General features: G+C 52.4%; 2 protein-coding genes across 2 annotated transcripts in view; both read left to right on the plus strand.

Annotated features, from left to right (window-relative positions):
- The window catches only part of LOC139235686 (uncharacterized), a 161,331-nt gene extending 149,961 nt beyond the window's left edge, over positions 1-11,370 (plus strand). The window contains exon 21 of the mRNA XM_070866725.1: positions 10,336-11,370. Coding sequence (XP_070722826.1) covers positions 10,336-10,355 — 20 coding nt within the window. The 3' untranslated portion in view covers positions 10,356-11,370. The remainder of the gene's footprint in view (positions 1-10,335) is intronic.
- A 6,433-nt stretch (positions 11,371-17,803) lies between these two features.
- LOC139235687 (isocitrate dehydrogenase [NAD] subunit gamma, mitochondrial-like) lies at positions 17,804-23,389 on the plus strand. Its single transcript, XM_070866726.1, has 2 exons — positions 17,804-18,902; positions 23,307-23,389. The coding sequence occupies exons 1-2, from the start codon at positions 17,804-17,806 to the stop codon at positions 23,387-23,389; spliced, it is 1,182 nt and encodes a 393-aa protein (XP_070722827.1).
- Positions 23,390-24,836: the final 1,447 nt, after the last annotated feature.

Consider the following 24,836-nt stretch of genomic DNA (forward strand, 5'->3'; position numbering starts at 1 on the left):
GAGCCCGGCGCTCCGTTTCAGTGCCGGGCTTTGGCCACCGCACCCCGTGGCCTATTGGAGGCCCATCAAAGGGCTGTGCAGAACTCGCAGAGCCCCTCCCTGTTAACGGGAGGGGAGGGGCCCGTAGAACGCATCAGCGCTATGCGGAGAGGCCGCGTAGCACTCTGCATTGCGCGCGCTTAGCGCCCTCTAGCCCCGCCCCGAGAGGAAGTGGAGCGCCGGACAGCACACCCCACTTCCTCGCGGGGGCGGTGACCCCAATTTAGGTCGCGCCTCGCGCAGGAAGTCCCGTCTCGCGGGGTTACTGCCCCCCCCCCCCCCAACAGGGCGCTCCCGAAATTCGCCGCTGAAGTATTTACTGCGCAGAAACAGGCCATTCGGCCCAACAGGTCTGTGCCGGTGTTTATGCTCCACACGGGCCTCCTCTCGCCCCTTTTCATCTCACCCATCAACATAGCCTTCTATTCCTTTCTCCCTCGTGTGCTTATCTAGCTTCCCGCTTAAGCAACGCCTCGATTTCAAAATTCTCATCCGTGTTTACTAATCCCTCCATGGCCCTCGCCCCTCCCTATCTCTGTAATCTCCTCCAGCCCCACAACCCCTCGAGATGTCTGCGCTCCTCTAATTCTGCCCCCCTGACCATCCCTGATTATAATCGCTCCACCATCGGTGGCCGTGCCTTCTGTTGCCTGGGCCCCAAGCTCTGGAACTCCCTTACTCTTTCCTCTCTTTCCTCCTTTAAGACGCTCCTTAAACCTATCTCTTTCACCTGCCCGAATTTCTCCTTGTGTGCCTCAGTGTCAAGTTGTTGTCGTATAACGCTCCTGTGACGCGCCGTGGGACGTTTTGCTACGTTAAATGCGTTATATAAATACAAGTTGTTGTTGTAAATGCGTCGACGCTATTTACTGCAACTACTCCTTGTGGTAGCGAGTTCCACATTCTAACCATCATCATCATCATAGGCAGTCCCTCAGAATCGAGGAAGACTTGCTCCCACTCTAACAGTGAGTTCTCGGGTGGCTGAACAGTCCAATACAGGAACCACAGTCCCTGTCACAGGTGGGACAGACAGTGGTTGAGGGAAAGGGAGGGTGGGACTGGTTTGCCGCACGCTCCTTCCGCTGCCTGCGCTTGGTCTCCGCACGCTCTCGGCGACGAGACTCGAGGTGCTCAGCACCCTCCCGGATGCACTTCCTCCACTTAGGGCCAGGGACTCCCAGGTGTGGGTGGGGATGTTGCACTTTATCAGGGAGGCTTTGAGGGTGGTCCCTTGTAACGTTTCCTCTGCCCAACTGGGGCTCGCTTGCCGTGTAGGAGTTCCGAGTAGAGCGCTTGCTTTGGGAGTCTCGTGTCTGGCATGCGGACAATGTGGCCCTGCCCAGCGGAGCTGGTCGAGTGTGGTCAGTGCTTCGATGCTGGGGATGTTGGCCTGGTCGAGGACGCTAACGTTGGTGCGTCTGTCCTCCCGGGGGATTTGCAGGATCTTGCGGAGGCAACGTTGGTGGTATTTCTCCAGCGACTTGAGGTGTCTACTGTACATGGTCCACGTCTCTGAGCCACACAGGGCGGGTATCACTACAGCCAGATTAGAGGGCCTGATCCTCTAACACTCTCTTCGTCTGGGTATAGAAGTTTCTCCTGAATTCCTAATCTTATATTGATGCCCCTCCCCCCCCACCCCAAGTGAAAACAAACTCTCGATGTTTACCCTATCAAACCCTTTCATAATTTGAAAGTCCTCTATCAGGTCATCCTTCAGTCTTTTTTCAAGAGAAAAGGGACCCAGCCTGTACATCCTTTCCTGATCGGTATAACCTCTCATTTCTGGTACCATCCTTGTAAATATTTTTTGTACCTTCTCCAGTGCCTCTATATCCTTTTTATAATATGAAGACCAGAACTGTACGCAGTGCTCCAAGTGTGGTCTAACAGAGGTTTGATACAAATTTAACATAACTTCACTCCTTTCCAATTCTATACATCTTGAAATGGAGCCCAGTGCCTGATTTGCTTTTTATAACGGCCTTATTAACCTGCGTCCCGACTCTTAATGATTTGTGTACCTCAACCCCCGATCCCTCTGCTCTCCCACCCCATTTAAAGTTCTCTCCTTCCCAAATTTGCCAAAGCTTTTCTGTTTAAAATGAAATAATAATTTAAAATAATATGTTTCAAATAAAACCTAAGGTGCGAATCACATCTGCATGCTCTTGGCCCAATCACCCCTTCAGGAAGGCAACTGGAGTGTTGGCCTTTATTGCAAGGGGGATGGAGTATAAAAGTGAGGTCACACCTGGAGTACTGCGTGCAGTTTTGGTCTTCTTATTTACGGAAGGATATACTTGCATTGGAGGCAGTTCAGAGAAGGTTCACTAGGTTGATTCCTGAGATGAAGGGGTTGTCTTATGAAGAAAGGTTGAGCAGGTTGGGCCTATACACATTGGAGTTCAGAAGAATGAGAGGTGATCTTATTGAAACATGTAAGATACTGAGGGGGCTCGACAGGGTAGATGCAGAGAGGATGTTTCCCCTCGAACCTCGAATACTCCTCTGGGTATAGAAGTTTCTCCTGAATTCCCAATCTAGAACTAGGGGTCATAGTCTCAGAATAAGGGGCCGCCCATTTAAAACTGAAATGAGGAGGAATTTCTTCTCTCAGAGGGTTGTAAATCTGTGGAATTCTCTGCCGCAGAGAGCTGTGGAGGCTGGGTCATTGAATATATTTAAGGCGGAGATAGACAGATTTTTGAGCGATAAGCGAGTAAAGGGTTATGGGGAGCGGGCGGGGAAGTGGAGCCGAGTCCATGATCAGATCAGCCATGATCGTAATGAATGGCGGAGCAGGCTCGAGGGGCCGAATGGCCGACTCCTGCTCCTGTTTCTTATGTTATGACTAACTGCCCCCCGCCATCCGGACCCCCATCACAGAAAGAGTAGACCTTCCCCCCCCTACTTTTGTTTGGGGCTGCATTTGACCCTCAGATCCCAGAGATGTTTGTTTAAACGTTGGCAGGTGGCCGTCGAACACTGGTACCTTCTGATCCTTGACCCTCCCACATCTATTTCCTCCTGCCGATGAGGGGTTTTTCCCCCAGGTAAACACTGAATCTGGAGAGAGGAAGTCACACTGTTAAAGTGGGCATTTCCTCTTGGTGAAAGGGGCCATTAAAATCTGCAGCGGCGAGATTCCTGACCACAGTCTGACAGTCCCTGCATTATGTGCGAGTTAGAAGGCCACCAGCCTTGAGTGTTTTTTTTGTTGTCTCTGGACGTCCATTCTTTCAGCGTGGGTGGGCTTCTTGTAAGATTACAGCAGTGTAGTGGTATGGGGCCAGCAATCCAGAGGAATAGGCGAGTAACCCAAGCAACTCGAGTTCCCAATCCCATTGCAGTTTGAGTATTCGAATTCAGTTTAAAAAAAATAAAGTACAGATCATTTGAATGGCACAACAGGCTTGATGGGCTGAATGGCCTCCTCCTGTTCCTATGTAACATGCTCGAGGGGCTGAATGGCCTCCTCCTGATCCTGTGTAACAGGCCCGAGGGGCTGAATGGCCTCCTCCTGTTCCTGTGTAACAGGCCCGAGGGGCTAAATGGCCTCCTCCTGTTCCTGTGTAACAGGCCCGAGGGGCTGAATGGCCTCCTCCTGTTCCTATGTAACAGGCCCGAGGGGCTGAATGGGTCTCCTCCTGCTCCTGCGTAACAGGCTCAAGGGGCTGAATGGCCTCCTCCTGTTCCTATGTAACAGGCTCGAGGGGCTGAATGGCCTCCTCCTGTTCCTAATAAGCTTTGAAGACTCGGACTCTGCTCACCCTAAGATGAGCTTTCAACCACATATCCGCAGCATAACTAAGGCCGCCTATTTCCACCTCCGTAACATCACCCGTCTCCGCCCTTGCCTCAGCTCATCCAGCTGATCCTCGGCTGCCCATGTCCTAACTCGCACCAAGTCACGCTCACCCATCACCGCCTGTGCTCACTACCCCGTGTCCTAACTTGCACCAAATCCCACTCACCCATCGCCCCCTGTGCTCACTGACCCGTGTCCTAACTCGCACCAAGTCCCACTCACCCATCACCCCCTGTGCTCACTGCCCCGTGTCCTAACTCGCACCAAGTCACGCTCACCCATCACCGCCTGTGCTCACTACCCCGTGTCCTAACTTGCACCAAATCCCACTCACCCATCGCCCCCTGTGCTCACTGACCCGTGTCCTAACTCGCACCGAGTCCCACTCACCCATCACCCCCTGTGCTCACTGCCCCGTGTCCTAACTCGCACCGAGTCCCGCTCACCCATCACCCCCTGTGCTCGCTGACCCGTGTCCTAACTCACACCGTCCCGTTCACTCATCACCTCCTGTGCTCGCTGCCCTGTGTCCTAACTCGCACCGAGTGCCGCTCACCCATCACCCCCTGTGCTCAGTGCCCCGTGTCCTAACTCACACCAAGTCCCACTCACCCATCACCCCCTGTGCTCACTGCCCCGTGTCCTAACTCACACCCAGTCCCGCTCACCCATCACCCCCTGTGCTCGCTGCCCCGTGTCCTAACTCACTCCAAGTCCCGCTCACCCATCACCCCCTGTGCTCACTGCCCCGTGTCCTAACTCACACCAAGTCCCGCTCACCCATCACCCCCTGTGCTCACTGCCCGTGTCCTAACTCGCACCAAGTCCTGCTCACCCATCACTCCCTGTGCTCGCTGACCTACATTGGCTCCCGGTTAAGCAACGCCTCGATTTCAAAATTCTCATCCTTGTTTACAAATCCCTCCATGGCCCTCGCCCCTCCCTATCTCTCTAATCTCCTCCAGCCCCACAACCCCCCGAGATGTCTGCGCTCCTCTAATTCTGCCCTCCTGAGCATCCCTGATTATAATCGCTCCACCATCGGTGGCCGTGCCTTCTGTTGCCTGAGCCCCAAGCTCTGGAACTCCCTCCCTAAACCTCTCCGCCTCTCCACCTCGCTCTCCTCCTTTAAGACGCTCCTTAAAACCTACCACTTTGACCAAGGTTTTGGTCACCTGCGCTAATTTCTACTTATGCGGCTCGGTGTCAGTTTTTTTACTCTCATAATATTCCTGTGAAGCACCTTGGGATGTTTCACTGCGTTAAAGGTGCTATATAAATATAAGTTGTTGTTGTTTTATCATCAGACACCAGGCGGCGACATTGCCATGTGAAGAGCTCGGCATGTGACGGGCCGCTGCGCCACCTACTGGCAGCCTTTTCAATCACAGCAATACTCGGTTTGACACAACTGAGCTGGGGGCTAAAATGGATCTGAGCATCCCTTCGGTAATAGAAGGGAAAAATCTGCCCCACCCGTCCCCCCTAGTTTGGGATCAGCTAACTTACCACAGACAGTAGGGAGCAGGGGGAGGATGAAATCCTGACTCATCCTGCTCTGTGTGGGGCTCAGTACCAATTGTAGCCCCCCGCCTCCGCACCTCTAGTCCCTGTCCTTGCACGAGGCCGGATGCTACCCCCTCCCCGGCCCACCGCAGAGCGACAGGCCTTCCCCAACCCATAGAATCACAGATATTTACAGCAGGGAAGGAGGCCATCTCGGCCCATCGTGTCCATGCCGGCCGACAAAGAGCTACCCAGCCTAATCCCACTTTCCCGCTCTCGGTCCGTAGCCCTGTGGGTTACAGCACTTCAGGGGCACATCCAGGTACTTTTTAAATGTGGTGAGGGTTTCTGCCTCTACCCCCCTTTCAGGCCGTGAGTTCCACCCCAGACCCCCACCGCCCTCTGGGTGAAGACATTTCCCCTCAAATCCCCTCTAAACCTCCCCCCCCCAATTACTTTAAATCTATGCCCCCTGGTTGTTGACCCCTCTGCTAAGGGAAACAGGTCCGTCCTATCCACTCTATCCAGGCCCCTCATCATTTTATACACCTCAATTAGGTCTCCCCTCAGCCTCCTCTGTTCCAAAGAAAACAACGCCAGCCTTTCCTCATCGCTAAAATTCTCCAGTCCAGGCAACATCCTCGTAAATCTCCTCTGTACCCTCTCCAGTGCAATCACGCCCTTCCGTTAATGTGGTGACCAGAACTGCACGCAGTACTCCAGCTGTGGCCTAACGCCACCCGACGCCCGTGTCCCGCTCTCTGCGCGAGAGAGACCTCAATTCATACGAGTACCCTCATTTACCATTGGGAGCCGGCTGAAAGGCATCTATCGCAGACGAGCCTGGAAGTTACTGTTAAATAGGTGGCATTTGCCATAGTGCCTTTCACCAGCTCAGGACGTCCCCAAAGTGCTTTACAACCAATCAAGCACTTTTGTTCTGCAGTGTGGTCTGTATTGTAACGTAGAAAAAAAGCGGCAGCCCAATGTGCGCACAGCAAGATCCCACAAACGCAGCTTGCCGGTGATGCTGGTCGAGGCCCTGGGTCATCTACGTGCTTTCCTCGACTGAGAATATGATGGAACCAGTTTAGCAGAAGGCCAGAAAGTTAACAAATTCAACGGCCCGATCTGCAGCCCCTCCCTCAGTAAATTGTTGTTGATTCTTTGATATCTGTGGGGGGGGGGGGGGGCAATTTTCACCAAATACTTTAGGAGGCAAAGAGGTGGCCAAGGTGGGATCTTGAGCTGAAAGGCCGCTTTAGCCCGCATGGAGCCCAAGCCACCATCTTGGTAAAGGAGTTGAAGCCAGCGCTCGGAACAGCTCGTTAAACAGCTGATTGCCACTTAAAATGCCTGCTAATAAAAACATAAGAAATAGGAGCAGGAGTCGGCCATACAGCCCCTCGAGCCTGCTCTGCCATTCAATACGATCATGGCTGATCCGATCATGGACTCAGCTCCACTTCCCCGCCCGCTCCCCATAACCCTTCACTCCCTTATCGCTCAAAAATCTGTCTATCTCCGCCTTAAATATATTCAATGACCCAGCCCCCACAGCTCTCTGGGGCAGAGAATTCCACAGATTTACAACCCTCTGAGAGAAGAAATTCCTCCTCATCTCAGTTTTAAATGGGCGGCCCCTTATTCCAAGACCATGCTCCCTAGTTCTAGTCTCCCCCATCAGTGGAAACATCCTCTCTGCATCCACCTTGTCCAGCCCCCTCGTAATCTTATACGTTTCAATAAGATAACCTCTCATTCTTCTGAATTCCAATGAGTAGAGGCCCAACCTACTCAACCTTTCCTCATAAGTCAACCCCCTCCTCTCTGGAATCAACCTAGTGAACCTTCTCTGAACTGCCTCCAAAGCAAATATGTCCTTTCATAAATATGGAAACCAAAACTGCACGCAGTACTCCAGGTGTGGCCTCACCAATACCCTGTACAGTTGTAGCAGGACTTCTCTGCTTTTATACTCCATCCCCCTTTGCAATAAAGGCCAACATTCCATTGGCCTTCCTGATCACTTGCTGTACCTGCATACTAACCTTTTGTGTTTCATGCACAAGGACCCCCAGGTCCTGCTGTACTGCGGCACTTGCAATTTTTCTCCATTTAAATAATAACTTGCTCTTTGATTTTTTTTCTGCCAAAGAGCATGACCTGACACTTTCCATTAAAGAGGCTGCACTGCCATTTAGCTAACGCTTCAACTAACACCCTCTCCTAACAACGACCAGCTGTTTGGGAGTAAACACAGTGTTGATGTCGATTTTAAGCGCTACTTAAAGGGGTACTCACCACTTAAAGGAGCTACATTTCCTGGTCATTGCTGCTGGAGCTGTGAATGGGAGCTCGGAAACACATCGAGAGACTTTCTGGGGCATTTTGTCACGACCTCACCAGCGCACGAGCAACATTTATTCTGGACATTCTCCAAGGACTATACTTGAAAAGATTCGGTTCTGTGCTACTCCACCGTATTGGAGTCACCAGGAGCAAGGGAGTGCTTGATCCTGGGCATCTTGTCAGGGGTGCCCCCTTGGCCTGGACAAGGTCTGTGCAGAGGGAGAGCAGCACCAGCTGCTGCAGGAGAGAGGGACAGGAGGTTGAGGGGGTGCCCTTCCCCCATGGATTCAGGACAGCCCGCCTCCTCTGGGCCTCCGAGAACGCGTGCGTCCTCTCCCACGGCCCCTGAGCCATCCTGAAACCTCCACTCCTTCAGAGGAGCCCACGTTGACTGCTCCACCAAAGTTGCATCCAATCAGCACTTGAGTGCTAAATCTGCGAACAGGCTCAAATCACGACAATTAGGACCAATATTGCGTGCTCAGACCGGACTTTCAGACAGGCGCTCCTTATTAGCGCCGCACCCATTTAGCGCCTGTTTTCACCTTTTGGCCAAAATAACCTCCACCAAATCTTACAGCTCAGAAGGAGGCCATTTGGCCAATCGTGCCTATGCGGCTCTTTGAAAGAGCTATTCAATTAGTCCTACTCTCTCCACCCCCGTGTTCTTTCCCTATAGCTCTGTAAATAGAAACATAGAAAATAGGTGCAGGAGTAGGCCATTCGGCCCTTCGAGCCTGCACGGCCATTCAATGAGTTCATGGCTGAACATGCAACTTCAGTACCCCATTCCTGCTTTCTCGCCATACCCCTTGATCCCCCTAGTAGTAAGGACTACATCTAACTCCTTTTTGAATATATTTAGTGAATTGGCCTCAACAACTTTCTGTGGTAGAGAATTCCACAGGTTCACCACTCTCTGGGTGAATCTCGGTCCTAAATGGCTTACCCCTTATCCTTAGACTGTGACCCCTGGTTCTGGACTTCCCCAACATTGGGAACATTCTTCCTGCGTCTAACATGTCTAAACCCGTCAGAATTTTAAATGTTTCTATGAGATCCCCTCTCATTCTTCTGAACTCTAGTGAATACAAGCCCAGTTGATCCAGTCTTTCTTGATATGTCAGTCCCGCCATCCCGGGAATCAGTCTGATGAACCTTCGCTGCACTCCCTCAATAGCAAGAATGTCCTTCCTGAAGTTAGGAGACCAAAACTGTACACAATACTCCAGGTGTGGCCTCACCAAGGCCCTGTACAACTGTAGCAACACCTCCCTGCCCCTGTACTCAAATCCCCTCGCTATGAAGGCCAACATGCCATTTGCTTTCTTCACCACCTGCTGTACCTGCATACCAACCTTCAATGACTGATGGACCATGACACCCAGGTCTCGTTGCACCTCCCCTTTTCCTAATGTTTCCTTTTCAATTATTTATCCCGTCCCCTTTTGAACGTTACTATTAAATCTGCTTCCGCCGCCCTCTCAGGCCATGCATTCCAGATTGCAACAACTCGCTGCACAAAACAATTCCTCTCATGTCGCCTCTGGTTCTTTTGTCAATCAGCTTAAATCTGTGTCCTCTGGTTACCGACCCCTTCTGCCACAGCTTTTCCTTATTTACTCTATCAACAACCTTTGTGATTCTGAACACCTCGATCAAATCTCCTCTTAACCTTCTCTGCTCCAAGGAGAACAACCTCAGCTTCTCCAGTCTATCCACATAACTGAAGTCCCTCATCCCTCGGGACAATGCTAGTAAATCTCCTCTGCGCCCTCTCCAAGGCCTTCACGTCCTTCCTAAAGTGCGGTGCCCAGAATTGGACCTTTCTCAGGCAGTTCCCCCGAGTCGAGGAAGACTTGCTTCCACACTAACACAAGTTCTCAGGTGACCGATGAGTCCAGTGCGGGACCTACAGTCCCTGTCACAGGTGGGGCAGACCGTGGTTGGAGGGACGGGTGGGTGGGGTGCTTGGGTTGTCGTGTGCTCCTTCCGCTGTCTGCGCTTGGCTTCCGTGTGCTCCCGGCAAAGAGACTCGAGGTGATCAGTGCCTTCCCAGATGCTTTGAGCGGTCTTGGGCCAGGGATTCCCAGGTGTCGGTGGGGATGTTACATTTTCTCAAGGAGGCTATGAGGGCGTCTTTGAAGCGTTTTCTCTGCCCTCCTGGGGCTCGCTTGCCGTGTCAGGGCTCAGAGTAGACGCTTGTTTCGGGAGTCTAGCATCGGGCATGCGGACAATGTGGCCCGTCCATCGGAGTGGATCGAGTGTGGTCAGTGCTTCGATGCTGGGGATGTTGTCTCGAGAGAGAGAGAGAGAGAACACGGACGTTGGTTCATCTGTCCTCCCAATGGATTTGCAGAATCTTGCGGAGGCAGCATTGGTGGTACTTCTCCTGTGCTTTGAGCTGCCTGCTGTACACAGTGCGTGTCTCTGAAGCATACAGGAGGGCGGGTATCATCACGGCTCTGTAGACCATGACTCCAACTGCGGTCTAACCAGTGTTTTATACAGGCTGAGCATAACTTCCTTGCTCTTGTACTCACACGGATAGGGAGGAGGAGGAGGAGGAGGTGGGAACAAATAAAATTAACCCGACTGGTGTTTTTATTTTAAACATCCCACAGGGAAGACCATGTCCCAGTGAGCGGCTGATCGACTGCCCGATGGACAGCTCGGAGAGTCCAAGGCGGAATCCCACGAGCCAGGGAGGAGTGGCAGGGAGCAGGTCGTCCCCACAGACAACCCTGGCGGCTCGTCGAAACCTGGACAGACCGGCCGGCGGCCGAGGTCGGAACAGGCGGCGCCGGTTAACCGGGGACGAGAGAAAAACCACACGGCGGGTCGGCGACGTCAAGGACCGAGGTCGCTCCTCACTCCCTCCGCCACCACCGCAGCCAGCGCCAGCAGCGACCGGAGATTGTGGCCAGCCTCTGTAGACCACCTCGAACCCGCTGCAACATCACCTGCTGGGACCGAGGCTCCTTTCACAGCCCATGACCAGGTGGATCACTTTTTTAACCTGTTGGCCAAAAAAGGAAAGAATGTTGAGTGGATAGATTTAGGAGTCCCAAGGGGGCCTCTTCAATAAGGGGCCCCTTGCACCTTGCACTGGACCCAGCCCCCGGCAGAGTCCACTCCTTGGAATACAAGCTTCGGTTCCTCTGAAGCTTTCCCTCCCGTTCCTCCGATTCCCCACCGCCCCGCCGTCCTACAGGCTCTCCAGCCGTGGCTCAATGGGTCTCTCACTCTCGTCACTTGAGTCAGAAGCTCGTGGGTTCCAGTCCCCCCCACTCAGAGACTCGAGCCCCCACAATCCGGGGCCGACACTCCCCCTCTCCCCCTCCGAGGGAGCCTGCTGGTGCCCGTACACTGAGGGAGTGCTGCACTGCCGGAGGAGCTGCCTTTCGGGTGAGTTGCTAAACGCCGGGACAGACGTTTAAACCCTGCTCTCTCGGGCGGGACATAAAAAGATCCCACGGCCGCTATTGGACGAAGAGCAGGGGGGTTTAGTGATGTTGGTTTGAGGGTGTAAAGTTGTCCCCAAGATACCGGGGGAGAACTCCGCTGCTCTTCGCCCAATCACGACCGTGGGATCGTTAACATCCTCCTGGTACAGGCGGACGGGGCCCGGCGTTTAGCAACTCACCCGACAGGCAGCTCCTCTGGCAGTGCAGCACTCCCTCAGTGTACGGGCACCAGGGGAGGGGGAATGTTAGCCCTGGATTACGGGGGCTCGAGTCTCTGGAGTGGGTGGGGGGGGCTCGAACCCACGACCTTCTGACCCCGAGACACACTGAGCTAAAACAAACCCCCCCACCCCCGACCTCATATACCTTGCCCTAGGCAAATAACTTCCCCTGACGCCTCAGTACACAAAAGCCCTGTCCAGTGTGGCATTGGGCCCCACGGAGAGCAGAGATCCTGAACCTCAGCGAGGACCAGCTTTCCGCCCGCGATGACTGCCCAGCAGGGAACTGAGCTGGTGACCAAAGGGAGCCCCGGGGGGGGGGGGAAGGTACCCTGCTGACTCCGTGCGTGCGCTGGGGAATGTAGAGCTGGAACATTGCCCCAATATCGAAGGATTTCAGAGAGTTCTATATTTATCGGGACTGAAAGGAATGCTCTGTCTTTGTGCAGACATAGCAATGTGTTTCAAGGACAAAACTTATAAATTAAATAAACATTTGGAAAAGACCTTTGATTAGTGCACGTGTGTGTGTGTGTGTGTGTGTGTGTATACCTCTATTTTGTCATTAACCCCACGATGTTAAGTCTCAATGTCTGAAGACTGCACCAGTGTCACATCTCTGCCTCCTGCAGCGGCCATTTTGTTGCCCATTCAGCAATGAATGCTGGGTCGTTATTTGCTGTGATCTCCGGGGGGCCCCTATTAGCAGCTGAGCTGGAGCCTGAAGACGTTTCTTTCAGGACTTTGTAAAGTGAGTATGCTCACAGGTTTGTAGAGCTGTTGACAGCACAGAGGGGACTCCTGTACGGGCTGCTCTTGCACACGCTCCACGTTGCCATCCTCGTCTGCCGCCCGGACACATCATGGCGCACCATCTTGCCGTCCTGAGGAGGCGGGAGTCCCCAGTGGAGTGCTCTCTACGCAGGAGTCCTCCCACTATTTATCGGGGGACTTGGCCTGGAGGGTGTTGAACGGAGCAGTCCCATGCAATAAGTTTTTAAGTCGATTTCAGGGACTCCCAGGCCACCTGCAATTTCTGCGGTCTAGAAGAGTCCGTGTTCCACGTGTACGTTCAGTGTGTGAGGTTGCAGCTCCCTCTTCCATTATTCGAAGGGGCTGCTCCTCAAATTCTGGTTTGCACTTCAGTCCCACACTCCTGATCTTTGGGTACCCTGTGCGGAGGGGAGCGGGTAGGTCCGAGGGCCTCCTCGTAGGGCTGCTCCTGGGCCTGGCCAAGGCGGGCCATCAGCCGGTCCAGGCAGCAGGCGGTCGAGGGGGTCGTTCAGCCCGACTGCCTGCCTCTCTTCCGCGGTTACATCCGCGCCAGGGTGTCCCTGGAGATGGAGCACGCGGTGTCCACCGGTACGCTCGCGGCCTTCCGCCAGAGGTGGGCGCCGGAGGGACTGGAGTGCATCATCTCCCCGGCAACCAAATTTTAATTTGATCCTTTAATGTCTAAAGTTTAATTTGTTTAATTTGTTGGTTTTAGTGCCCCCCCCTCCCCCCTTTAGCCAGGGGGCACTTGTATAATTTGTGTTTCTCCGTCCCTCAAAAAAAACAAGGAGGCACTTGAAAAGTTTTTGGAGTGTGACCCCCTCCCCTTTAATCAGGGGGGCACTTGATTACTGATACAACTAAAATAGTTGTAGAGCTGTTGAGTGGGAGTGGCTTAGCCAGTCACGTGATGGTCACAAGACTCAATAAAACCCCAGCCAGTTGGGTTCAGGGGAATCCATGATGGGGCAGGTGGTTGTGAGCCCGGTGGATGAACCCGGTAATGTGTTGTGTGATTGTTAAATCTTTTGCTAATTAACCAACTCGTTCTTCATAGCAACATTTTCCTACAAATTCTTAAACAAAGAACCCGTGAAGGAAATACATTACACGACCCTGCCTCCATTTGGTTGCGAGGAGCCGGAGGTGAAAGGTCTGTGAGCAAAGCCCCACTGGTTGCCCTCTCCCCCTGTCCTCCCCTTTAAGTTTCTGCCAAGTGGGCGACCTTTCACCCCGCCTCGGTCAGGGCCTTCTCCAGAGGCTTCCGGAACATTCTGCTCAAAACAATTGCTGCCTCCCGGTCGCCGCGGCAACCCCGTGTTGACAACAACAACACTTGACGCCAATGCTGAAATCAAACAATGTTGGAAGGGCCAAATCTGATGAAAGAAATATGCAGTCATTCAAATGAGGGCCAAACATTGTCGCCATAGTTACTGACAACACAAAACATGGGTTTAGTGGAGCAGGAGTCATGAGAATTGGCTTGAATAAGCTGGAGGAAGCTCGCTGTGTTTACTTTTTATATTATTTGGTCTGGGCACGTGGGGGACACTGGCAAAGCGCCATTCACTGCCCATCCTCCGTTGCCCTGAGGGCATTAGGAGCCCACATGTAGGCCCGGACCAGGGAGTGGTGGTTGGTTCCCTTCCCCTGAAGGACATCGGTGAACCAGTTGGGATATTAACTACAATCCGGCAGCTTCTCACGGTCATAATTTCTGGTACCCGCCCCACAAAGCACTCACTGAGCTTCGGTTGTGTGACTTGTTCGGCTGGAATAAGCTTACCCAACACAGGCCATGGGGTGTGGGATGGATCATAGAAAATAGGAGCAGTAGTCGGTCATTTGGCCCTTCGAGCCTGCACCGCCATTCAATTTGATCATGGCTAATCCTCTATCTCAACACCATATTCCCGCTTTTTCCCCATACCCCTTGATACCTTTTATGTCTAGAAATCTATCTATCTCCCTCTTAAATATATTCAGTGACTAGGCCTCCACAGCCTTCGCTGGTAGAGAATTTCACAGGTTCAGCACCCTCTGAGTGAAAACATTTCTCCTCATCTCGGTCTTAAATTTCCTACCCTGTATCCTGAGACTGTGACCCCTTGTTCTAGACTTCCCAGCCCCGGGGAAACATCCTCCCCGCATCCAGTCTGTCCAACCCAGTCAGAATTTTATACGTTTCAATGAGATCCCCTCTCATTCTTCTAAACTCTAGTGAATACAGGTCTAGTCGACCCAATCTCTCTTCATACGACAGTCCTGCCATCCCAGGAATCAGTCTGGTGAACCTTCGCTGCACTCCCTCAATGGTAAGTATATCCTTTCTTGGTGAGAGGATTTGAGTATAGGAGCAGGGAGGTCTTACTGCAGTTGTACAGGGTCTTGGTGAGGCCACACCTAGAATATTGTGTACAGTTTTTGTCTCCTAATCTGAGGAAGGACATTCTTGCTATTGAGGGAGTGCAGCGAAGGTTCACCAGACTGATTCCCGGGATGGCTGGACTGGCATATCAAGAAAGACTGGATCGACAAGACTTATATTCACTGGAAATTAGAAGAATGAGAGGGGATCTCATAGAAACATGTAAGATTCTGACTGGACTGGACAGGTGAGATGCGGGAAGAATGTTCCCGATGTTGGGGAAGTCTAGAACCAGGGGTCACAGTCTAAGGATAAGGGGTAAGCCATTTAGGACCGAGATGAGGAGAAACTTCTTCACTCAGAGAATTGTGAATCTGTGGAATTCTCTACCACAGAAAGTTGTTGAGGCCAATTCACTAAATATATTCAAAAAGGAGTTAGATGTGGCCCTTACGGCAAAAAGGATCAAGGGGTATGGAGAGAGCGCAGGAATGGGGTACTGAAGTTGCATGATCAGCCATGATCATATTGAATGTGGTGCAGGCTCGAATGGCCTACTCCTGCACCTATTTTCTGTTTCTATGTAAGGACACCAAAATTGCACACAATACTCCAGGTGCGGTCTCACCAAGGCCTTGTATAACTGTAGTAAGACATCCTTGCTCCTGTACTCAAATCCTCACATACCATTTGCCTTCCGAACTGTTTGCTGCACCATGTTTGTTTTCACTGACTGGTGTACAAGGACACCCAGGTCCCTCTGTAAATCAACACTTCCCAAGCCATCACCAGTTAAATAATACTTTGTCCTAATGTTTTCCCTACCAAAGTAGATAACTTCACATTTATCCATGATATAATGCATCTGCCATGTGTTTGACCACCAACTCAACCTATCTAAATCGCCTTGCAGCATCTTTGCATCCTCCTCACAACTCACAATCCCACCTAGTTTTGTGTCGTCAGCAAACTTGGAAATATTACATTTGGTTCCCTCATCCAAATAATTTATATATATTTTGAATAGCTGGGGCCCCAGCACTGATCCCTGTGGTACCCCACTGGTCACTGCCCGCCACCCCGAAAAAGACCCGTTTATTCCTACTCTCTGTTTCCCGTCAGTTAATCAATTTTCAATACATTACCCCCAATCCTATGCGCTTTAATTTTGCACACTAACCTCTTATGTGGGACTTTATCAAAGGTCTTCTGAAAATCCAAATACACTACATCCACTGGTTCTCCCTTATCTATTCTATCAGATACATCCTCAAAAAACTCCAGTAGGTTTGTCAAACATGATTTTCCTTTCATAAACCCATGTTGACTTTGTTTAATCCCGTTGATATTATCTAAGTGTGCCGTTATCACATCCTTTATAATAGACTCCAGCATTTTCCCTACTACTGATGTCAGGCTAACCGGTCTGTAGTTCCCCGTTTTCTCTCTCCTTTTTTAAACAGTGGGCCACCCTCCAATGTGCAGGAACGGTTCCATAATCCATAGAATTTTGGAAGATGACAACCAGTGAACCTGGGGTACTTCCTGCTCTGTGTGCGGGGCTCAGTACCAATTGTAGCCCCTCCTACTGCCCACCCCCGGCTAGGATCAGCTCCCTCAGCACAGACCGGAGGGGAAGGAACCTGGGCCCTTGCTCAGTGTGATATTTGTTGTACAAGTCCGCTCTATAATTCCCTATCTCGCTGTGTCTTTGCTCGAGGGTCCCCTCCCGCTTCCTTTAACCTGAACCCCAGACTGCTCGCGAAAGGAATTGAAAAGACCGCCTCGCGATCGCCCCGAGGGATTTTCACACCTAAGTCAACAGGAGCTTTCAAAAGGGTAAGTGGATTTTGTAATCACGGAGAGAGAAAATCGTGCAAGGCAACGGGGAGAGAGCAGTGGGAGATTGGACAGCTCGTTCAAAGGGCCAGGAACGATGGGCCGAATGGCCTTCTGTGGTGGATCATTCCACAATTCCCATGATATAAAGATGAGCAAAGATTAACGTTCGAAACCCCTTATCACAGCGCCCCAGCAACGGTGTAACGGGCACTGCAGGTAAATCTGGACACTTTTAAGAATGGCATTTTCCAGAGAGCGGGGCAGGTTTTTAATGCAATAATTAGTCATAATCGTCACCATTTCTCAAATTTTCATGAAGGCTGGTCGGAGGGGGGGGTGGTGCTGATAAGGGAGAAGGAGGGAGAGATTAAAGAAGGGAGGCAAGGAAGGAGGAAGATAGGAAAATAAAGAAAATACTTGGATTTATATAGCGCCTTTCACGACTACTGGATGTCTTCAAGCACTTTACAGTCAATGAAGTACTTTTGGAGTGTGGTCACTGTTGTAATGTGGGAAACACCAATTTGCGCACAGCAAGCTCCCACAAGCACCAATATGATAATGAGCAGATAATCTGTTTTTGTTATGTTGATTGAGGGATATTGGCCCCAGGATCCCGGGGATAACTCCCCCTGCTCTTCTTTGAAATAGTGGGCATGGGATCTTTTACGTCCGCCCGAGAGAGCAGACAGGGCCCTCGGTTTAACGTCTCATCCGAATGGAGAGAAGGAGGGAAGGATGGTGGAAAGGAAGGAGGGAGAGGAAGGAAGGAGGGAAGGATGGGAAGGGGACAAGAAAGGGAGGGAGAGAAGGATGATGGTAGGGGAGGGAAGGAGAGAGTAATCGAGGGAAGGAGGGAGGGAAGGATGCGTGTGTGGGGGGGGTGTTCCATTTTCTCCCCTGTGTGGGGGTATGGGAGTGCTCCATTCACTCCCCCGGTGTTGGGAGGAGGCGGAGTTTTTGCACGTGAGGGGGAGTAGAGGGGCGGGGTCTGTGATGCCACAAAGGCGCAGGGAGGGAGGGCGGGGCCGGGAACGTCACAAAAGGCCTGGCCCGAGGGGGCGGGGAACGTCCAGCGGTGGGAGGGCGGAGCCGGGTGACATCACGAAGGGCCTGGCCTGAGGGGGCGGGGACCATCCAACGGTGGGAGGGCGGAGCCAGGTGACCTCACAAAGGAGCTGGCCCTAGGGGGCGGGGACCGTCCAACGCTGGGAGGACGGAGCCAGGTGACCTCACAAAGGGGCTGGCCCTAGGGGGCGGGGACCGTCCAACGCTGGGAGGGCGGAGCCAGGTGACCTCACAAAGGGGCTGTGTGTGTGTGTGGTGGGGGGGGTTCAAAGGGTGCGGGATTGGGGAGCGTCATCAACGGGCAGGGCCTGGGCAGGGGCCTGTGTTTCTGGCTGTTGCGTGCAGCCACATGGCGAGTGTGATGATGGCCCTCCGCCTGGTCCCCAGCCTCCCCCGCCTCCGCCCCCCCCGGCCCGCCAGCCTCCGCCACCGACAGGCGGGCCAGCGGGTCGCCCCGACCCCGACCAAGGTCACGGTGATCCCGGGCGACGGGGTGGGCCCCGAGCTGATGGGCCACGTGGAGCGGGTGTTCGGGGCGGCGCGCGTGCCGGTGGAGCTGGAGGTGGTGCACGTGGAGGGCGGGGCGGCCGGCGAGCGGGGAATGGCCGCCGCCATCCGCTCGGTGCGGCGCCACCGGGTGGGGCTGAAGGGCAACTTCGAGACGGCCGTCAACCTGCCAGGCCCCCGGCCCCGCTCCCGCAACGTGCAGTTCCGGGCCAAGCTCGACCTCTTCGCCAGCGTCAACCACTACCGCAGCCTGGCCGGCGTGCCGGCCCCCGTGGGCGGCGTGGACCTGGTGGCCGTGCGCGAGACCACCGAGGGCGAGTACACCCACCTGGAGCACGAGAGCGTCCCCGGGGTGGTGGAGAGCCTGAAGATCATCACCCGGGCCCGCTCGGAGCGGGTGGCGGAGTTCGCCTTCGACTACGCCCGCAGGCACGGCCGCCGCAGCTTGGCGGTGGTGCACAAGGCCAACATCATGAAGCTGTCCGACGGCCTCTTCCTGCAGTGCTGCCGGGAGGTGGCAGCCGGCTACCCGGACATCGCCTTCACCGACGTCATCGTGGACAACGCCACCATGCAGCTGGTGAGCCAGCCCCAGCAGTTCGACGTGCTGCTGATGCCCAACCTGTACGGGGTGGTGGTGAACAACATCTGCGCCGGCCTGGTGGGGGGCCCGGGCCTGGTGGCGGGGGGCAGCTTCGGCCAGCGGTGCAGCGTCTTCCAGACGGCCATCCGCAACACGGCCTCGGGCCTGGCCAACCGCAACGTGGCCAACCCCACTGCCATGCTGCTGGCCAGCTGCCTGATGCTCGACCACCTGCGGCTGCACGGCTTCGCCGAGCTCATCCGGATTGCCGTCACCAAGGCGGTGACGGAGGCAAGGATCCACACGCCGGACCTCGGGGGGACAGCGTCCAGCACCGATGTGGTCGACTACGTCGTAAGCCAAATCCGGCAGACGCTCAAGGTGCCCGTGCAAGGCCACTGAAAAGGACCCGTCTCCCCTGCTCCCCACCCTCCCCCGTTGATCGTTTTGCTTGTGCAGTATATAGAATTAAATAACATGGCGAGGGTCGCCTTGTCTTTCTCTCCTCGGCCATCTTCACTGGGGCCCGACTGAACGTTGCAAGCGATTTGAACCTTCATAGTGATTGGACAAAGCAAATTGGCCAGGGTAGCTTTGAGGAGGAGTTCATAGAGTGTATCCGGGATCGTTTCCTTGAACAGTACGTTGCGGAACCAACCAGGGAGCAGGCAGGCTATCTTAGATCTGGTACTGTGTAATTAATAAATGATCTCGCAGTGAAGGATCCTCTCGGAATGAGTGACCGTAACATGGTTGAATTTCAAATTCAGTTGGAGGGTGAGAAAGTTGGTTCTCAAACCAGGGTCCCAGGCTTAAATAAAGGTATGAGGGCAGAGTTGGCTAAAGTGGACAGAGAAAATAGACTAAAGTATGGGACTGTTGATGAGCCGTGGCAGACATTTAAGGAGATATTTCATAAAATATATCCCAATAAGGAAAGACTGTAAGAGAAGGGATAACTAAGGAAATAAGGGAGGCTATCAAATTGAAAACAAGGGCGTACAATGTGGCCAAGGCCAGTGGGAGGCCAGAGGATTGGGAAACTTTTAAAAGCCAGCAAAGAACGACTAAAAAAAATGATAAAGAGAGAGAAGATTATTAAAGTAAACTAGCAAGAAATATAAAAACAGATAGTAAGAGTTTCTACAGGTACATAAAAAGGAAAAGAGTGGCTAAAGTAAACATTGGTTCCCTGGAGGATGAGACCTGGGGAATTAATAATAGGGAACAGCAATGTGGCAGAGACGTTGAACAAATGTTTTGTATCGGTGTTCACGGTAGAAGACACTAGAAACATCCTAATAGTGGATAATCAAGGGGCTATAGGGAGGGAGGAACTTAATACAATCACTATCACTAATGAAGTAGTACTTGATAAAATAATGGGACTAAAAGTGGACAAGTCCCCTGGACCTGATGGCTTGCATCCTCTTAAAAAAAGTAGCAGTAGGGATTGTGGATGTATTGGTTGTAATCTACCAAAATTCCCTGGATTCTGGGGTGGTTCCAGCAGATTGGAAAACCACAAATGTAACGCCCCTATTTAAAAAAGGAGGTGGACAAAAAGCAGAAAACTATAGACCAATTAGCCCAACATCTGTGGTTGGGAAAATGCTGGAGTCCATTATTCATTCATAGGCAGTCCCTCGAAATGAGGATGACTTGTTTCCACGGCAAAAAGGGATGTTCCGAAGTGTTTCAATGAAGGACCTAATATTCCAGGTCCCGAACTACATGTTGAAGGGTGGACGATGCCTGCGTGTGGATTTTTTTAGCGTGTGGTGGCCGTTACACACCAGCCACCACACGGGGCTTGACAGAGCGAGGTCTTGGTCCAGTGGCAAGGGTTAACCAGGACGACTGGAGACCAGCTCTGCTGCAGTTTTAAGGAAGCAATAGCAGGACATTTGGAAAAGCATGATTCAATCAAGCAGAGTCAGCATGGTTTTATGAAAGGGAAACCATGTTTGACAAATTTGCTGGAGTTCTTTGAGGATGTAACGAGCAGGGTGGATAAAGGGGAACCAGTAGATGTGGTGTATTTGGATTTCCAGAAGGCATTCGATAAGGTGCCACGTAAGAGATTACTGCACAAGATAAAAGCTCACGGGGTTGGGGGTAATATATTAGCAAGGATAGAGGATTGGTTAACTAACAGAAAACAGAGAGTCGGGCTAAATGGTTCATTCTCGGGTTGGTAAACAGTAACCAGTGGAGTGCCACAGGGATCGGTGCTGGGTCCTCAACTATTTACAATCTATATTAATGACTTGGATGAAGGGACCGAGTGTAATGTAGCCAAGTTTGCTGATGATACAAAGATGGGTGGGAAAGCAAGTTGTGAGGAGGACACAAAAAAATCTGCAAAGGGATATAGGCAGGCTCAGTGAGTGGGCAAAAATTTGGCAGATGGAGTATAATGTTGGAAAGTGTGAGGTTATCCACTTTGGCAGAAATAATAGAAAAGCAAATTATAATTTAAATGGAGAAAAATTGCAAAGTACTGCAGTACAGAGGGACCTGGGGGTCCTTGTGTATGAAATATAAAATGTTAGTATGCAGGTACAGCAAGTGATCAGGAAGGCCAATGGAATGTTGGCCTTTATTACAAGGGGGATGGAGTATAAAAGCAGAGAAGTCCTGCTACAACTGTACAGGGTATTGGTGAGGCCACACCTGGAGTACTGCGTACAGTTTTGGTCTCCGTATTTAAGGAAGGATATATTTGCATTGGAGGCTGTTCAGAGAAGGTTCACTCGGTTGATTCCGGAGATGAGGGGGTTGACTTATGAAGATAAGTTGAGTAGGTTGGGTCTATACTCATTGGAGTTTAGAAGAATGAGAGGTGATCTAATTGAAACATAAGATAATGAGGGCTTCGACAAGGTGGATGCAGAGAGGATGTTTCCCCTCGTGAGGGAAACTAAAACTAGGGAACAATAGTCTCAGAATAAGGGGCCGCCCATTTGAAACTGAGATGAGGAGGAATTTCTTCTCTCAGAGGGTTGCAAATCTGTGGAATTCTCTGCCCCAGAGAGCTGTGGAGGCTGGGTCATTGAATATATTTAAGGTGGAGATAGACAGATTTTTGAGCGATAAGGGAGTGAAGGGTTATGGGGAGCGGGCGGGGAAGTGGAGCTGAGTCCGTGATCAGATCAGCCATGATCTTATTGAATTGGCTCGAGGGGCCAAACGGCCGACTCCTGCCCCTATTTCTTGTGTTCTTGTGTGTCACTCGAGCAAAACGTCATCATTTGACATGGTACTCGGGTGTAGGTCGAGTGAGCCACCCTAACCAGCCTTCTGACCAACCCCTGCACTCCCCCCGCCTCCCCACAACCTGGCAATGCTGCAATTCTCTACCCTTGAAACCATTGCCAGTGCTAAAGGAACAGTGTGTGACCCACTGACTGACCTACCTTCCACCACCCACTCTGTAGCCTTTGGCTTTCACACCAGGTCCTGGCCTCCAGTCTCCAGTGCTGGTAGCTGCGTTGGTATCCCCCGGGCAAACTGACGGAGGGTTGACCATGCTCCGTTATGACCTAGGAGGGAAGGCGACTTCCCCCGCCTTCTCCCGACAGGTCGAATGAGGAGCATTCGACTTTGCTTCCTGGGCTGACTGTCACCTCGGGCGGATGACGTTCGGTGTCAGTCCGAAGGGCCAACTGTCCCACATTGCCCGGTGTCGGAAACCCGAGTACTCCGTGTCGTTCTGGTCGCTCAAGGTATTTTCGGCTTTGCATGGGTACGGTGGTGAACAGGGACCGGAGAATAAGAAAGAAAGTGGGGCGAGAACAACAAAACAACTTTGAGGTGGGCTCCCTGCACATTTCAAGATTCCGTAGGGAGTTGAGAGATTTGATCCTTGCGCTGGAGCAAATAAAACAACAACAGCAACCACAACTTGCATTGGCATAGCGCCTTTAAAGCCGCAAGACATGCCAAGTTGCTTCACTAGCGAGTTATCAATCAAAATTTGACGCCAAGCCACAGAAGGAGATATCAGGACAGGGTGACATATACAGCGAGCTTGGTCAAAGAGGAGGCTGTTAAGAAGCATCTTTGAGAGAGAATCGAAGAGGTTTAGGGAAGGAATTCCAGAGCTTGGGGCCTCGGCAGCTGGAGGCACGGCCACGGGAGCGATTAAACTCAGGAACGCGAGAAAGATGCCAGAATTGGAGGAGCGCAGATCTATCGGAGGCATGTGGGGCTGGAGGAGGTTACAGAGATAGGGAGGGCGTGAGGCGAAGACAAAGAATTTTGAAATCGAGGCGTTGCCGGACCGGGAGCCAGTGTTGGTCAGCGAGCACGGGGGTTGATGGGCGAGCGGGCGAGTTAGGTCACGGGCAGCCGAGTTTTGAATGCACTCAAGTTTACGCAGTGTAGAATGTGGGAGGCCGGCCAGGAGCGCGATGGAGTAGTCAAATCTGGAGGTAGCAAAGGAATGGATGAGGGTTTCGGCAGCAGGTGAGCTGAGGCAGGGTCGGAGTCGGGCGATGTTACGGAGGTGGAAGTTGGCGCTCTTGGTGCTGGAGAGGATATATAGGGTCAGCAGCTCAGCTCGGGCTCAAGCAGAACCCTGGGGTTGTGAACAGTCTGCCTCAGCTTCAGACCGGGAGTTGCCAGGGAGAGGGATGGAAACGGTGGCCAGGGAACGGAGTTTGAGGCGGGAACCAAAGATAATGGCTTTGGTCTTCCCAATATTTAATTGGAGCAAATTTCTACTCATCCAATACTGGACATCGGACAAGCAGATGAGAAATTATTTCCACTGGTGGGCGGGTCATTATCAAAAGGACCAGAGAGGAGATCGGGAGAATTGTTTTAACACAGCGATCCTGAATGCACAGCCCGAAAGGGCCATAGAACCAGATTTTATAGTAACGGTCAAAAGGGAATTTGGTATGTACATTTCTGGGCTACGGGGAAAGGGCAGTGGCGAGTGAGTAGGTGGGGCTGAGGGATGTGGTGGATAGGTGGGGTGGAGGGATGAGGTGGGGTTGAGGGGTACATGGGGTTGAAGAATGAGTTGGGGTTGAGGGATGTGCAGTGGTGGGATTGAGGGATGAGTTGGGGTTGAAGAATGAGTTGGGGTTGAGGGATGTGCAGTGGTGGGATTGAGGGATGAGTTGGGGTTGAAGAATGAGTTGGGGTTGAGGGATGACGGGATTGAGGGATGAGCTGGGTATCTGGGGTTGAGGGATGAGTTGGGGTTGAGGGATATGGCGGGCTGGATGGATATGGTGGATAGGTCGGGTTGAGGGATATGGTGAGGTAGAGGGATGAGGTGGGGTTGAGGGGTAGGTGGGGTTGAAGAATAAGTTGGGGCTGAGGGATGAGGTGGGATTGAGGGATGAGGTGGGATTGAGGGATGAGGTGGGTAGCTGGGGTTGAAGAGTGAGTTGGGGCTGAGGGATGAGTTGGGATTGAGGGATGAGGTGGGTAGCTGGGGTTGAGGGATGAGTTGGGATTGAGGGATGAGGTAGGTAGCTGGGGTTGAGGGATGAGGTGGGATTGAGGGATGAAGTGGGTAGCTGGGGTTGAGGGATGAGTTGGGATTGAGGGATGAGGTAGGTAGCTGGGGTTGAGGGATGAGGTGGGATTGAGGGATGAGGTAGGTAGCTGGGGTTGAGAGATGAGGTGGGATTGAGGGATGAGGTGGGTAGCTGGGGTTGAGGGATGAGGTGGGATTGAGGGATGAGGTGGGTAGCTGGGGTTGAGGGATGAGGTGGGATTGAGGGATGAGGTAGGTAGCTGGGGTTGAGGGATGAGGTGGGATTGAGGGATGAGGTGGGTAGCTGGGGTTGAGAGATGAGGTGGGATTGAGGGATGAGGTGGGTAGCTGGGGTTGAGGGATGAGGTGGGATTGAGGGATGAGGTGGGTAGCTGGGGTTGAGGGATGAGGTGGGATTGAGGGATAGAATCCTCCAGCACAGAAGTGGCCCGTTCGGCCCATCATGCTGCTGCTGGCTCTTTGAAAGAGCTGTCCAATTTACTCCTACATCCCAGGTTTTCCCATAACCATGCACTTTAGTCCATTTCAAGTACATGTCCATTTGTCTGTTGAAAGTTCCTGTGGAATCTGCTTGCACCACCCTTTCAGGTCGTGCATTTCAGATCTTAACAAACGTAACAACCAGAAATGCGAGGGTGTACATATCAGGAAAGGATGAACAGGCTGGGTCTCTTTGCTCTTGAGAAAAGGCTGAGGGGTGACCTAATAGGGGTCTTTAAAATGAGGAAAGATTTTGGTAGAGTGGATACAGAGAGAGTGTTTCCACTTGTGGGG

This window comes from Pristiophorus japonicus, chromosome 23, assembly GCF_044704955.1.
Source record: "Pristiophorus japonicus isolate sPriJap1 chromosome 23, sPriJap1.hap1, whole genome shotgun sequence".
NCBI lineage: Eukaryota > Metazoa > Chordata > Chondrichthyes > Pristiophoridae > Pristiophorus > Pristiophorus japonicus.

Excerpts from the sequence above, each read along its gene's own strand:
- LOC139235687 (XM_070866726.1), top strand. The coding sequence starts at position 17,804 with ATGGCGAGTGTGATGATGGCCCTCCGCCTGGTCCCCAGCCTCCCCCGC. Across the intron at positions 18,903-23,306 it reads TGTGGTCGACTACGTCGTAA|AAATTATTTCCACTGGTGGG; the intron begins GCCAAATCCGGC and ends CAAGCAGATGAG.